This window comes from Solea senegalensis, linkage group LG7, assembly GCF_019176455.1.
Source record: "Solea senegalensis isolate Sse05_10M linkage group LG7, IFAPA_SoseM_1, whole genome shotgun sequence".
In the NCBI taxonomy this organism is placed as follows: domain Eukaryota; kingdom Metazoa; phylum Chordata; class Actinopteri; order Pleuronectiformes; family Soleidae; genus Solea; species Solea senegalensis.
Genome location: NC_058027.1, coordinates 13,413,957 through 13,429,756, shown reverse-complemented (window position 1 = coordinate 13,429,756; position 15,800 = coordinate 13,413,957). Strand labels below are relative to the sequence as shown.

Below are 15,800 nucleotides of genomic sequence, written 5' to 3'. Positions count from 1 at the left end.
GAGTTCATTTACTTTAGGATTAGTTTAAATGATTAGTGCAGGCTTACTTGTAACAGTGTAATTTGTGAACAGTGAAAGTAGTTAACTGTTGATAAAATATTCTTGCAGTGTTGATATCTACTTTGATATCTTTGATGGATATAATAGATAGAAGGATTGGAAGATAGCTTGCAGTTTTGATGTGGTTGATGTGTCCGTCAGAAGCTACCTACTAGGATTGGGGACACGTAGTCTCTCTCTCTCTCTCCCCCTCTCTCTCTCGTATCCTGAGCTGACACCTCAGCGGTCTCTGTTCTCGGTGTGGGCGGGACTTCCGGTTGAGCGCACCCGGAAGATTCGGATGCAACTTTCGGTGCCTGGTCGTGTTTCCATCCATATGCTCGACCCTTGAGCGTTTTCATGTGATTTTAGACGCATTTTGTACGCTGTAGTATTTCAACAATGTTATCTTTAGACTTTCTCGACGATGTTCGTCGCATGAATAAGCGGCAGGTAGGTGCACGGCAGCCTCTTCACTCTCGTACAAACGACTGTTGTCGTAAAGCTCAAAGCTAACGGTAATTAGCCGCCGAGCGCTTTTTTTTTTATCGCTGCAGCCTGAGTCTGCCGGACACATGTTAGCCACCTACAAAATAAATGCGTCTAACGTGGAGGGTTTCTCTTATAATACAAGATGAAAGCCGTGCAAATACACTGGTGCAAAAAACACTGCTCAAATAATAATTCCAACCTCAGTGTAGCTAGCTACCTTCCTCATTTTCTACACTATTGTCGTGAACTGAGGCCAGATGTGTTCATCACCTCTTATCTCAAATCTAAGAGTTATTGAGATGCCTCTGTGGTATTCTACACCAGATTGTGTGCCCGATCTTAATGGTACTTGTATACTGTAATTTGCTATGCTGAAGCCTTTCTTCTGACAGAAATGCAATGCTGTGCCTTTGTCCTGCAGCTGTATTACCAGGTGCTCAACTTTGGTATGATCGTTTCCTCTGCGCTGATGATCTGGAAGGGACTGATGGTTGTCACTGGAAGCGAGAGTCCTATTGTTGTTGTTCTTAGGTAAGTTACAGTCATGTACTGAGCTTTTAATACATAATTTTATCACGCATCATGATTAAACACTCACAAGTACACAGCGTATCATTTCCGTTCGGGCTGTACAATGTATTGAACTGTCATCATCAGCGGCGACATCAATGTGCCTGAATAAACCAGTTGATTGTGGTTTTTAACTTGTGTATAGACATGAAAAGTTATGCATTGGTGTTGTGCTTTGATGTGTGTTTGCCTTTGCACAGTTTATCAACATCTATCTACCGTGTTCATTTACCGATATCGAACCTTCGTTATATTGATATTGAAATAACCCTCTTACATCTGTGTGCGCCCTCTTACCTAAATGCAGATTTAGCATTCTGTGCTATTGAACATGTTTCCTCACTCCACGACGTGGACTAACAAGTGAGGTGTCAGATCTGCTGTGTTTCTTCTCACGGTCTGTGTGTGCTCTGATGCACACAGACTCACACACATTCATACAGTAGGCAGTCCGTGGTCAAGTGGAAAGGGAACTTGGCTTGTAACTGGAGAGTCGCCGGTTCAAGTCCCCACCAGGTCAATGGGCCCGTTGCTACCTGGGCGTCACTCAGTGTGGCAGCCCACTGCTCCTAATTCTAGGATGGGTCAAATGCAGAGAAATAATTTCCCTAAGGCGATTGATAAAGTATAAGATTTAGAAAACACTTGCTTACTCACCTTTACAACATCTGTTAGTGTATATTAATATAATATAAGGTTATTATGTTTCTACACATATTGTGTGCATGAGGACTTTATGGTCTAAGTTCTTGTTTAGATAGATAGATAGATAGATATTTTATTCATCTCACAGAGAAATTCACTGTTCTGCAGCTCCAGAATAGGTTACAAAATAGGAACATAAGAGGCATGCAAGTTTATGTACAGTCTAAATATAAACTGAAACATATGTATAAAAAAAGAAAAAAGGAAAAAATATATAAAAAATATAAAGACGTTTAAAAAGAAGGAGATGCACATGTACATGTGTGATTTGTGTGATATGTTGTTTGTTCTGTCACTGTTTTTTTCTTTGATTTGTGTGTCTGTGTGTATAACAGAGGTGATCATTTTGCACAGGATTCTGTCTTTTTTTTCAACACAATTTAAAAATACAGCGAATCGTCCTTTCATTCATTTCCCTGTGCTCTATCTCTCTCTCTCTTTCACACACACACACCGCTGATTAGTCTGTCGCTCCTCTACATGCACAATGCCTGCAGCCTTTGTCAAATGATAATGCATGTCCTGCTCTGTGAGTTAGGTAGCATTAGCTTGCTAGCACCTTTTTCTATTGGTGAATCCAGGCACGATGAATTAATGAATGAACACAAATTCAGCATAGGCTACCAGCATCAAACAGGGGATGAACTGTACAATCTCTCAATTTTATTGTGGACCTATTGAATTTCCCAGGGATCCACACAAATGAGCACATGTGGGTCCCAGGAATCACTACATTGAAAACCTATACATCACTGCATGATTCATAATGTACTCTACTATACTGTACTACTGTACTGCACTTGAATGTTTGAAGTTACATGATCTGCAGACATTAGTTAAAGAATGCTTTTATCATGGATGGCCATCAGTTGTTACAAATACCTGAAATGTTTTGTTCTTTAAACTTTCTATATCTCACTTTTAAGGTAATTACAAGAAGAAATAATTTTCTCCTTGCAATGACTCGTCATGGGGGTCTTTTGAACAGTTCTTTGTCTGATCATTCACCTAAGACTTTTTCTATTTGTAAAACTGTGATGCATTAGTGTGCAGTGCTAGTTAAGTGCTACGATCAAGCACGTTGAGCCCTATCCGGTTGCATAAAAAGACACTCTCAAAGCGGCATGCATTGCCAGACCGCCAGCACAATTCCCTGCACATGAATGTTATGTTATATTTAGATCCCCACCTTGTATTTGCAAAAACACAAGTGTGGGAATGAGTGCAAATTAGGTCAAAGAATACTTGTTGATATGTATCAGTCAGCATTTTTAAGTAGTTATAGACGTAGGCTACACCACTGAATAAAATAAAGTCACGTTCCACTGTCTCACATTTTGTGGATGAATGTCTGTCCTAAACATTCATGTAAATGATGGCATTGCAAACAATAACATTTGTTTTGTCAGTGTAGTTTCTTTTTTACCTATGTAAAAGACATGCCTGCAGATAATGTCTGTTAAGCAAATACTTAGTTTAGCAATTCAAGGTGGACATGTCAAATATTTAAAGGATTCAAATGTTATTAAAGAAATTTCCTAATGTGTATTTATCCTTAATTTCAGTGGGAGTATGGAGCCAGCTTTCCACAGAGGAGACCTGCTGTTCCTGACCAACCGAGTAGAAGATCCCATCAGAGTTGGAGAGATTGTTGTCTTCAGAATAGAAGGCAGAGAGATCCCAATAGTACATCGAGTACTGAAGATCCATGAAAAGTATGACTGCACTTGCTCTAGTCTATAATGAAATTGTGCTTTCATTATCATTCCAATACCTGTGTGTCTGAGAACTTCTTCGTATTTAACTACATGAAAATGCTCATAGAAGACTGTGGGACATTTTTACGAAGGGGACACAATGTTCATGGTGATTCTTTGTTCACAGGGAAAATGGAGACATTAAGTTCTTGACCAAAGGGGACAACAATGCAGTGGATGACAGAGGGCTGTACAAGCAGGGCCAACACTGGCTGGAGAAAAAAGATGTAGTTGGAAGAGCTAGGGGGTAAGTAATTGGTCAGAAAATGCATAATGGTACAGATGGCTTAAAAACAGCTTTAATGAAAGCTTCTTTTTCTCGAGAATAGGGGCCACATAGGGGCCTGTGACACTCAAAACCTGAAGGAGAATGAAAATCTAATGGTGTCTTTCCAATACACTGTCCCGGCATGGCGTGAATCGGCATGTTTTTTTTTTTGCTTTTCCATTAGTGATAGTACCTGGTACTTTTTTAAGATCTGCTTTTGCGAGATTCCAAGTGAGCTGAGTCGATACTATTTATGACATCGACAAACTGCCGGCCACTGATTAGCAGAGTGTCGGCACTGGAAGCGACTGAACAATGCCAAACTGTAGATCAGTTAAAAAAAACTCACAAATCCTGAAAAAATGTGTTAATCTCCAACATTTAGCAAAGAAATGTCTAACTTTTCAATATTTAACAGAGAAATTGCCAAGGTGAGGCGTGCTCGGACTGTAAGTGAAAATATCCATAAGGGAGTCTGAAATATGAAGAAGAGGTGGATAGAATAGAAACATATTTTAATGAAGTGGTTTTATTGATAGCCCTAGTCATTCTTTTGTTTTGAGTTTTATGGAGACTGAATTGATTGAAATGTTGTTGTCTTGAGTATGTTCAAACACTTAACTTACAACTTTAAGTCATTACATGTGTAGAAAATAATCAGTTATAACAAACTGCTGCTTGGATTTGTGTTTGTTTATTCATTATTAATTGTACTACATAAGCCACGTTAATATCAGCAATGTATGTTCATGTTTTCTGTTGATTTAATTTTATGTATATAACTCCTTGACATCACAAAATTGCATCAAAGGGATTTAAGGTTGTCATGTGCTATGTTCCGCGTCTTCTGTTCATACTAAAACAATTGCTGTGTCAGTCTAGAGTTTTGTGCATGCATACTCAAGCTCACGTTCAATCGCTTATTCATCAGGAGTTTCCCTCATTTGTATTTCCTCTCTATATAACCGCAAGCAAGTTTCCATGGCTACCACCTTCTTAGATGTCTCTTTTTACCATAACAAACGTGCACCACCAACTGGGAGCCAAGTTAGGGAGCATGACAGTCTGCGTGGACTTGGATGAGAATGGAGATAGATGTACATCATAGCAGCTATCTGATGTTTACAAACTCCATATCTGTGTCCCTTCCAGGTTTGTGCCATACATTGGAATTGTCACCATTCTCATGAACGATTATCCCAAGTTCAAAGTAAGTTTGTTTTTGACCTTGTCCCAGCTGGAATTTGCTCAAATCCTTAGTGTTAACATTTCTAATGTGATTCTAATTTTCATTTTGCAGTATGCCGTCCTCTTCATGCTGGGTCTCTTTGTGTTAGTCCATCGGGAGTGAGGTACCCAGACTTCAGAACTCAAGAAGGATAAGCTACGTCCAGGAACCTCAGTCATGCCTTTCAATAAACAGAAATTAGTTAGACTTTGTCAAACCCAACAGGCTTTTTTGTACCATTTGTTTAGACATTTTGTAGAAATGTGGATAGGATGTTTACATTTGAAAAATCCAAGCTTTAAAAATATTTTTGTGAAAACTAGTTTAAATTTGGTTCAAACTCAGTCTTTATTTGTAATTCACAGAATGTGAAAAGACATTCTTAAAGATAAATTAAGTCTTGTTTATTTCCCGTTGAGTCATTGTTAAATAAGATATGTGAAGTATTTTATGAGAACTGATTTCAGTGGTATTAAATATGAAATCTGGTTGCCATCCACTATGTCTTTTTCACTTGTCTCAGTTTCTCTTGTTCCCAATTCAATAGATGTGAGCAGTAGTAATATGTGGTCTTTGGTCTCTTTAATGTAGCTTTATCATTATTTAATGGAGATGATAATTCACAACAATGAGTCCAGATATTTTGTTTCATATAAGCAATTTCCCAACCATCAACACCTTCAACGCACAGCTAACAGCAGACTTGGAGCTCTTCTTCCTTCAGGACTAGTTCGCCACTACGTGCAGAGATGATGTTTACGCTGAATAACGTTTGCCAGTGTGGCTTATTTACGTATCTTCTCTTGTTTTCTTTTGTGTCTTTCACCGCTGCTGTCAGTTTCGACTTGACTGAGCTTAGAGATAAAGTTGCAAAAATTAAACTGAATCCAAGAGGCAACCTTTGGGCCACAGGTAACAATCTACCATACTGTAGTAAATTTGTTTGGATGACATATTCATGTTTTTGTCCCCACACTATTTTAGACGACATAGTTAATGCCATTGTTAAAAAGGTTATTACTAATATCTTCGTGTGTGTTTTTTTTATTTATATATTAATATAAGTTTATATTAGTTCACCTGAAGTGATAAAAAAAAATCAATTGAAAGGTATCTACAGTACTTAAGAAACAGGAAGAAAGATTACAAAACAACATAAAGGCAAAACATTCTGGTCCACTCTCCACCACACCCAAATCCTCCCCTGGGATCGTGGAGAACAAGTATATAAATATTTGCCTGGTGCCTGTTGACAGCCCACTGTTCAATAATTATGTCTTTGAATTCACGGAGCCATCATTTCTTTTAAATATCTATGTTTTAACTCTGTTTCAGGAGGCAGACTTGTTGATAAAGGTTTTAGAAAGCTACCTCCAAAGCACAAGGTGACACTCTTGGACGCATGAACATTGGACCTCATTGGTAAAAATAAATCAGACACTCTTCTGCTCATCATGATTGTAATTTATTGTATATTGTTTTTCAGTTTCAGCAAAAAAAACAAACAAACCAAAAAACAATTTCACTTATGCTCTCAATTGAGCATAAGAAAGAAAAAAAAAAAAACGTTTTCCCCCATAATATTTCCATTTTATTTTTATATTTTATATTTTTATATTATATTTGATACCTGTTCAGGCTCAACATGGTCCTTTAACCAGACCAAACAGTCTTTATTTATTCATCTGAAATAACCACATGATTAACTGTGTGTTAATCTGTTGTATGAAAAAATTATTATCAATTTGTGTGTGTATGAATAAGTGATTATAACTCCCCTCTCATGACTTAAAATTACAGATTCAAACATGTTTGCAAATTGTCAAGGTGGTGTCTCCACACAATTTGAACTTCCACTATGGACATGTACGCTTTCTCCCTCCTCAGGGAATGAAAGAGCCAATTAAACGTCTTTTTTTGCTCATATTAGTGCTTTGTAGCACTCACCGCACACAAATGAGGAGCAGCTCTGTGTCTTTAAATTCGCTGGCCAACCACAGGCAAAAACATCTTAAAATTTTAATTTGAGGAAGGAAATTGTTTTTCCTGCACAGATCTGATGTCATTGAAATCGTTCATCATCATCTATTAATTCACCCTTAATACATCTGTATCAGTGGGACAGACAGGAGGGTGTGGGGCTAAACACGCACACAATATAACACACATTTTGTTACAACTCGCTGCTGTCTGCCATAGTTGTACAGACTCTTTATTGCTTGTTTTTATCTTTGAATATTTATTGTTTTAGGACATGCTATCCAAAGTTGGTTGTAGTTATTTTCTAACCCCCTTAATATAATGACTATGAAGCTATGTCTACTACATTTTTAATATGACTAAGAGAGGAATATCTGTTGCAACTGAGGTGTAGCTTGTGTGTAAATATCAGAAATGACCAATATCAATAAACCTTTACATTGATATTTACTGTGGGTGTCATTGGAAAGGAACACTTACCGGTAAGTCTCTGCTGTGATTTAAATAATTAAAAGGCATGAGAACACTATGCCATAAGACAGTGTGTGTATAGTCCAGCCACGATATGTCTAGTAGCTATAGTTCATTATTAAAGAAGTTGAAATCCTGGAGCTAATTAAAAACAGATACAAGCAATGATCAGAAATGAAAGATGTCTTTACTAGATTAATATACGTGATATGTGAGCTTTCTTTTCTTTTCTTTTGTATTTGTACTTGAAGGCTATGTGATCCAACATTGTTGCCTCAAAGCAAGAAGGTCATTGTACTGATCCTGATTCAACTGTGGGCCTTTCCGTGTGGGGTTTGTATGTTCCTGTGCTCCGAGGAAGTATTAACCAACACTTCTCATATTCATTATCTTATTTAATATAATTTCTTGCTTACATACAAACTTAAATCCAGACATATTTGTTGAAAAGATAATATGAACTTAAATCAGAGGCTTATAGTAACCTTTGCTATTTGTCTTTCTGTCCCTTTCTGTTTATTTGCTTGTTTAATAGTTTTACATTGTCTTGTTTTAATAATGACTCAATTTACAGCAATGAGGGGAGCGTGGTGCAAAATTCACAGTGTTGTGCCAACAGAGGCAGTGTCAGCCTCTGCTTGTGTGTGCAAGTTACACTTTTGTTTAGTTTAAACATGAACAGCTGACAGAGATACATGTAATACACTTTAGCTTAATAATACTGAGGCTTTGGGCACCAGCCCAAGTCATCACTGAGCGCCCCAAAGGTGCCGACTTTCAATTGAGTAATCCATCTTTCCCTCATAAGAGATGCACATGTCTCGTAGGTTTTAAGTAAAGGCTGAAGTGGCACATCAACTATCTTTTATTTTCATTTTAAAATGTTTGTTGAGACGCGGTGTGGTTGCAGTATATGTTTATTCACCCAGGCCTGAGACTGAACATGTGAAATATTTGTGTATGCAGTTGTAGGGAGGATGGTCTTACCAACTGCATTCACTGGGTGCATCATATTCTATCACACGTTTTATGACAGTGTCAAACCAGCAATCACACACTGCACCTTCTGACATAAAACCCACTACAACACGAGAGGATCAGATATTCTCATTTTTCCAGTTGGCATACAATGGACACAAAATACTCACCTGCTTTACATGAAACTGATCAGAACACATCATATGCAGTGTCACAACAGCAGTGTCATTTACACAAATACATTATTTGTGTAAATGACACTGTTTCTGGCATCAGCCTCCACTGGGAAATGTAAGTTAAATGTACAAATTCAAGTGTGTATATATAAAAAAATACATCAGACAAGTGCTCCATCTAGTGGAACGACTATGGCTGCAAAAATGAATCTGCTCGGGGTTCGTGAAGGCAATAAACAAATTTCACTTTCATTCATTTTCCTTTATTTAACCAGGTAAAAAGCTCACTGAGATTTAAAACCTCTTTTCCAAGAGTGACCTGGCAAAGATGGCAGAAAAAACACAAAATGTTACTCCAAACACACAAATTAAAAAATAAATAGATAAATCAAAATATTGATATATTGATAAATAAATAAATAAAGAGGGGGGAAACAACACCACCGACATCACAACAATACATCATTATTCATTGATAAGATCCTTGTATTGATTTTTTGATACTATTTTTGGTGTCAATAAATGTCATTGTTTTGATATTTGCTCTGGAAACCTTAAAAACAGTGTCAAGTTTTCCATGCTCTAAGTTCATAATCATATTCTTACATGCACTTTTTAACTGTGCATACACAATGTGAAAATAAATCTGCTAAAAATGTTGCTTCAGTGATACAATAACTATTTTTGTTATCCCTGTCTATACATTTAGAGAAGTAAAACATTTTTTGGACGTGTACAAAATATGTATGTACATTTTTCAGCCTTTTTTACTTTAATCTTAAAGTGTTTTTGTTTCACATGTGGCCCTTATCCTCTTTTGTATTGGTCATTAAACACTTGTGTAACAATAGTCTTTTGTATCCTCTATCCACCATTAGACGCTTTGTTTTCAATGATGACGTCATTTGAGCACGTGACCTGTGACTTTTCATTACGGTCATTTGATTGGTGGAGGCTGATGGAATCTGCAGAGTGGGCAGGGCCACTGAAGCCATTTTATTATTATAACAGGAAAGGTGCAGGTGCATCCTAGCCTTAATAGATATATATATATTTTTTTTATATATATATATCTACATGTCTGTTTATTCACACTGCCACTGTGGTAATTGTTAAGGCGGAGACTACAATGGGTCAGTGTGGAATCACGTCGTCGAAGACCGTGCTGGTTTTTCTCAATCTCATCTTCTGGGTAAGAAAGCGACACTGAACAAAGTGCAGCATCGGTGATGGAGAGCATTAGCACACTAAGCTAACTGCGCCAGAGACGCTCTGCGGCTCTTAATCTAACGGCGGACAGATGTGGTTGTTCGTGGACACTGTGTCACGTTACTTCTTACAGACTGAGCAAATTTAACGGACACACACAGTCACAAATAATGTGTCGCTCGAGCTAGCTGCAGTGTGTGTCGGTGGCTACCGCCCACAAGTTGTTGCTGTGATGTTATGCGGCAGCTGCTGTAGCTGAGTGACCATGTAGCGTTACGGATTAAATTATATATTACACATCTCTGGTATATAATCTGATCTTTAGTTTAGCTACACATGACTCCTCATCTCTGGGGATGTAGAGATAACTAGTGATCCACTTCTCACTGCACATGTATATGGTATTTAACTGACTTCACTTGAGGCTAACCAATCCACACTGTGTGTTCAACATGCATTGAACTGTTTAAAAAGTCGTCATCGTAAGACAAAAAACATTAATGACACTACAGTACATAATGTAGTACATCACTATTGTAGGTGTTGCGATTCTTTTGTTTTGGCATTGGAAGATTATCATGCCTTTCATTGCTGACACATTTTTGTTCTCATTTCTTTAAATGCAGATTGGAGAAACAGATTATGAGTAGTGTTTATTTAAATTGAGCAAATGTGTGTATTGTTTGTTATTATCAAACTGTTATATTTAATCAGATTGCAGAAATAAAAAGATAACTGCCTGGAATACTTTTTTAAATAACTGCTACCGAAAGTCCTTCATCCCCACTGCTGTTTGGATATTTAACTCCTCGTAAATGTCCACTCACTTTCCAACTTGATCCTACTTGATCCCTGATACTACTCTATATTAGAGTGTAATTTTATCTTTTTTACTTTTTATTTTTTGGTAATTTCTCTCACTATTGTATTGTATTTTATTTTTATTTTATTTTTATTTTATTTTATTTTATTTTATTTTATTTTATTTTTATTTTTATTCTATTGTCATTTGTCTTAACTGAGCTGTTGTGAATGTGTGTTTTTCCCCTGGGGGATATTCTGATATTCTGATTTCAGAAGATCGACATTTGTCTTAAAAAACCCTGTATCAGTCAACCTCAACACTACTTGCAGTGTTGGTGTTTTATAGCTGCATTATACTCAACTGAAATCCTGCACTGTATAATAAAAAGAAAGGGAAATAAATTAACTGGAAAAAAATAATGTGCACTATGAGACATTTAGTAGCTGAAACCTAATTATCCGTAGAAGAAATAAAACACACACATTTTCACCCTCCTTTTCTCTGTCTCACTGACTCCCGACTCTCTGTCTGTACAGGCTGCAGCTGGAATTTTATGCTACATCGGAGCCTATGTGTTTATCACATACGACGACTATGACCACTTCTTTGAAGATGTGTACACTCTGATCCCTGCTGTCATAATTATAGCCGTTGGGACCCTTCTCTTCATCATTGGCTTGATTGGCTGCTGTGCAACAATACGTGAAAGCTACTGTGGTCTGGCAACTGTAAGTGTGGATCATTCTGACTCAAAGTAACATCACACTGAGGTGGAACACAGCTTATTTAAGTGCACTGGAAAGTAAAGAGTTATATAAGCATGTTGCCTCAAAGTAACCTTACTAATGTGTATCTGAACAATATACTGTCCTTTCAGTTTGCTGCCATTCTCCTGCTGGTGTTCGTAACAGAGTGTGTGGTGGTGGTGCTGGGTTATATATACAGAGCAAAGGTAAACTCACTCATGCCTTACTGATGATATAGAGCCACACTTTTCATCTCTTTGACATTTCTGAGTAAATCAGAAAATAATTAACTAACTAAATATAGTATTTATTGTATTTATTTGTACAATACCTTGTTGGTGTGCTTATGTTGTCACAGCAATGAACACTTGTTTTTACTCAAGTCTTCATTGCCTACTACTACTACATTTTACTATGTGACACGTGCTATGGTCAAAATACAGATACCACACACATGCACACGATTGCTGTCTTATGGGGTAACACAGTGTTTTTTTATCATGTCTCTACAACATGTCTCAACCCAGAAGTCAAAACCATTTTCTGAGCAGTGTCTACATGTTGATTCTTTTAAAACCACTGAAAGAAGATGATATTGAAATGAAGATAAGGTTCTTAGATACTGAACTTTGGCACTAGATGTTTTGGCTATTCAATAGTATCTAAACAAAGTTCCGTTCCTAGGCCTATTTGTTGAACAGTGACCATAACAGCTGCTGTGTAACTGTTTCAGGTAGAAGATGAGGTGAATCACTCCATTCAGAAGGTTTACAATGAGTACAATGGCACCAACACTGATGCTCCAAGTCGTGCTATTGACTATGTGCAGAAGCAGGTGGGTGAAAAAAAGTCTGCTTTCTCTAATCTTTTTCCTGTCTTGATTTAAATTGTTAAAATTAACATTTTATGCAAGTCTAGTACTGTGCAAAAGTCTTTGGCCACTGTAAGATGTGTTGCTTGCTGTAATGACCATGCAGTATAATTATTTCTCAGTCACTTTATTGAAACACATCCATACAGGAAACATATGCAGCAACACCTTCTACAAGTGTAAAGTATTTAGTGTAACCTGCCCTAACACTTGGACAACAATAGCACCACCCTAGCTCTCTTAAAACAGTAAAAACAAATTAATGTTATTAATAAATGTTGCGTTTGTCCTACTATTTCATTTTAAAAAAATACCTTGAGGTAGGTCTTTTATACTATGCATTAGAGCTGAAACGATAAATCGATTATTAATCGATTACTAAATTAATCAACAACTATTTTGATAATCGATTAATCGGTTTGAAGCTTTTTTCATGATTAAAACAAGATTTCCGATTGTTTCCCCTTTGCTTTGGATAACAAAGAAATCATTAAAAGTTAATCATTTTGAGAACATCATCATTTCCAGGTTTGACGAACACCGATCAACATTTTTAAGGTTTTATGATATTTTATGGACCAAACGCTTAATCGAGAAAATAATCGACAGATTAATCAATTATGGAAATAATCGTTAGTTGCAGCTCTACATTGCATATACGTTGTATGAGGTGATTTGTTAACAGTTTGCTAATATATAAGATCAACTTTCAGTCGCATCGTTCCAACCCAAATGCCATTGATCACAAAAACGACGTAAAAACATCAAAGCTGCTGGTGCCCACGTTGTTTTCACAGTACTGGATTGTCACAAGTATATTTTAGACATTCACTCACCCATCCTTTCTGTTCCCCTAATAGCTTCACTGCTGCGGCATTCACAACTACTCTGATTGGAGGAACACTCACTGGTTTAAAGAATCTAAGAACAACAGTGTCCCAGTAAGCTGCTGTCAGCCCAGCATCAGCAACTGTACCGGCACTCTCACTCGTCCATCAGATCTCTACCAAGAGGTACATAAATGACAACTGGTCGTGATGTCACCACTAAGAATCAGAACCCCGATTTGAATCCTCCAGAATTGCAATTTGGCTCGCACCATGTTGACATTTTGCAACCGGCAGTGAAGAGGTGTCACCTGAACGATACTGTCAGTCACAGTGGTGTCCACTATTATCTGCTTACTGTCTGTTTTAACCTGAAATGGGAAGATCATTTACTAGTGATTGGGACAATTAACTCCTCAGGAAAATGTTTACTGATGTTATTAATTTAGTAAGACGTAGGCAGAATTTTCATTCATTTTTCAACAGCTTTCTTTTTGCAACTAGAAGAGTTGCCTCCTGGTGGATATGATATGATATGATGTAATATATGGGTACACACACATGCATAAATAAATGGGTAAATTGGCTTAAACCATAGAATGACATATGATCGACAGATGAAAATGTTTAGTTCAGCATTTCTCAACAGTTTTGAGATCATTTTTTTGTGTCTTAGGGCTGTGAAGCTCTCGTTGTGAAGAAGCTAAAGGAGATCATGATGTATGTCATATGGGCTGCGTTAACCTTTGCATCTATACAGGTAAGAGAGACAAGCCATACATTTGAACCATGGATGTATAGAAAGCTGTCCAAATGACTCAGATTATCTAGTTATATAACCCCCCTGAAATCGCAATACAGCCTACTGCAGTTTTCAAATTGCAGGAGGCACGATGTTTGTACATCTTTGTTTCTTACAGATCTGCCCAAATAACGCAAATTCTATCGCAATTCCTGTCAAAATATTCGCAATTAGATATTTATTCAATATTGTTCAGAACCCCCCCCACCCCCCATTCAAACATTTACTGAATGCAACGATGGACCTCCACCAGTGGGATTGATTTAGCATGTTTTTATTAGGAACATAATTAAAGCTGCAGTCATCTCTGTCAGCAGAAAACTGACCCAGGTCTGACCCAGTTGTGTCAAACATTTTGTACTTGTAATTAACAAGCTCAGCATGGTTGCTGCGGACCAGGATACCATTGCTCTCAAAGTAGTGATAAAAATCAGGTTTGACCACTCGGTTGATATTGCGCTCATCATAGATTAGCATTCAGTGTGAGTGTGAGAAGATTAGACTTATTTGCCTGTCAGGTCTGAGTAAGGACATAATGACTTATATAACGGCTTTCATTCCTTTACTGTGTGCCTGCAGATGCTGGGAATGCTCTGTGCCTGCGTGGTGCTGTGCAGAAGGAGTCATGACCCAGCATATGAGCTACTGGTCACGACCAACAGCTACGCATGAATGACGCGGCCAGCAAAGCACTCCGAAAATCAAAAAGAGTGTCACCAGACATGTCCACAGTAGATTTCAGCTGTAGTTAAATAAGCTCAAGCACACCTTGCACAATTCATGATAAAGTAGTGAACACTGATGACGTGGTTTTGGTGGGCGGGGGCTACAAGGCAAAACCAGTGACATATTTATTGACATACATTGTAAGTTGCTGTTACTTTAAATATTCTTTTCTCTCCTTACTAATAGTGAAACAGGAACGCCAAAGTTGTGTAAGGCTAATTTTACCGTTGTGATTTTGATGTTGCATTTCCTTGTTTTGTTTTGTTTTTTAAATTGTGATATTTTCTAAAGTGAGGGCACTTTCCCAGTGAGGTTGATGAGAAGTATTTTGGAGCTTGTGTGTGTTATTTGGAATGTATTTCCTTGTCAGCTAGTTTGCACTACGACTGTAACCCTGGGGATATTTTGTGGTCGTTAAAATGCAAGGTCTGTGTTAAAAAGAACACATTCTCCTTCTTTCGGCCTCTCCCAAAACTTAAACTTGATCAGACTTTGTGAAAAGAAAGAACTTTTCTTTTCCATAGAAAGTATATCCTTTATCCGTTTTTATCTTTGTCATTTTTTTTTTGGAACATTGCTTTTAAAGCTGTGGTTTAATAGAATGAGTTCATATTCCCAGTTATGCAGGTTGTAAATGATGCACACTCTGTTTTGGTGGAGATGTTCTCTGATTCTAGCTTCACTAGTGAGACATGCCTAATATACTCACCTTTTAGTCTCCAGTGTTATTGGTTGGAGTATTATCAGTGTTATGAAAACTTGTGTATGTGTAGTTACTGGCAGATAATTCCTTATATCCACTTTGTTAGTTATAAACCTGCTATAAAGAAATATGACACTTTGTTTTATACATTTTCGTGAATTTTGGGTTTTGTTCCGATGTTTTTGTTAAGTTTGTTGACCCCCTACAGATACTTAGCTAGTGCTGATAAAAAAAACAAATGTATAGACTAGAAAAGAGGCAGGCGACAAATAAACTCATACATTTTAATGTGAATGTTTCACTGTTTTTTTATGAAAATAAACCATACATACTAAGATAATGATTTGATAATTCATCTGCCACATGACTGTAGATAGAATCTGTTTCTGTGCATGTGTGTGTGTGTGTGTGTTCAAAATAGCTACAGTTTCCTTGATTATGTCAACC

The 15,800-nt window shown here is 37.2% G+C and overlaps 2 protein-coding genes across 2 annotated transcripts; both read left to right on the top strand.

The window, feature by feature from the left end:
• The first annotated feature begins 311 nt into the window (after positions 1-311).
• Positions 312-5,558, top strand: sec11a (SEC11 homolog A, signal peptidase complex subunit). Its single transcript, XM_044031208.1, has 6 exons — positions 312-492; positions 953-1,062; positions 3,372-3,521; positions 3,691-3,810; positions 4,984-5,041; positions 5,132-5,558. The coding sequence occupies exons 1-6, from the start codon at positions 442-444 to the stop codon at positions 5,180-5,182; spliced, it is 540 nt and encodes a 179-aa protein (XP_043887143.1). The 5' UTR covers positions 312-441; the 3' UTR covers positions 5,183-5,558.
• A 4,094-nt stretch (positions 5,559-9,652) lies between these two features.
• tspan3b (tetraspanin 3b) lies at positions 9,653-15,647 on the top strand. The gene is made up of 7 exons (XM_044030747.1): positions 9,653-9,856; positions 11,215-11,406; positions 11,556-11,630; positions 12,158-12,259; positions 13,156-13,308; positions 13,799-13,882; positions 14,504-15,647. Exons 1-7 carry the CDS (start codon positions 9,794-9,796, stop codon positions 14,594-14,596), a joined length of 762 nt encoding a protein of 253 aa, XP_043886682.1. The 5' UTR covers positions 9,653-9,793; the 3' UTR covers positions 14,597-15,647.
• The last annotated feature ends 153 nt before the right edge of the window (positions 15,648-15,800 follow it).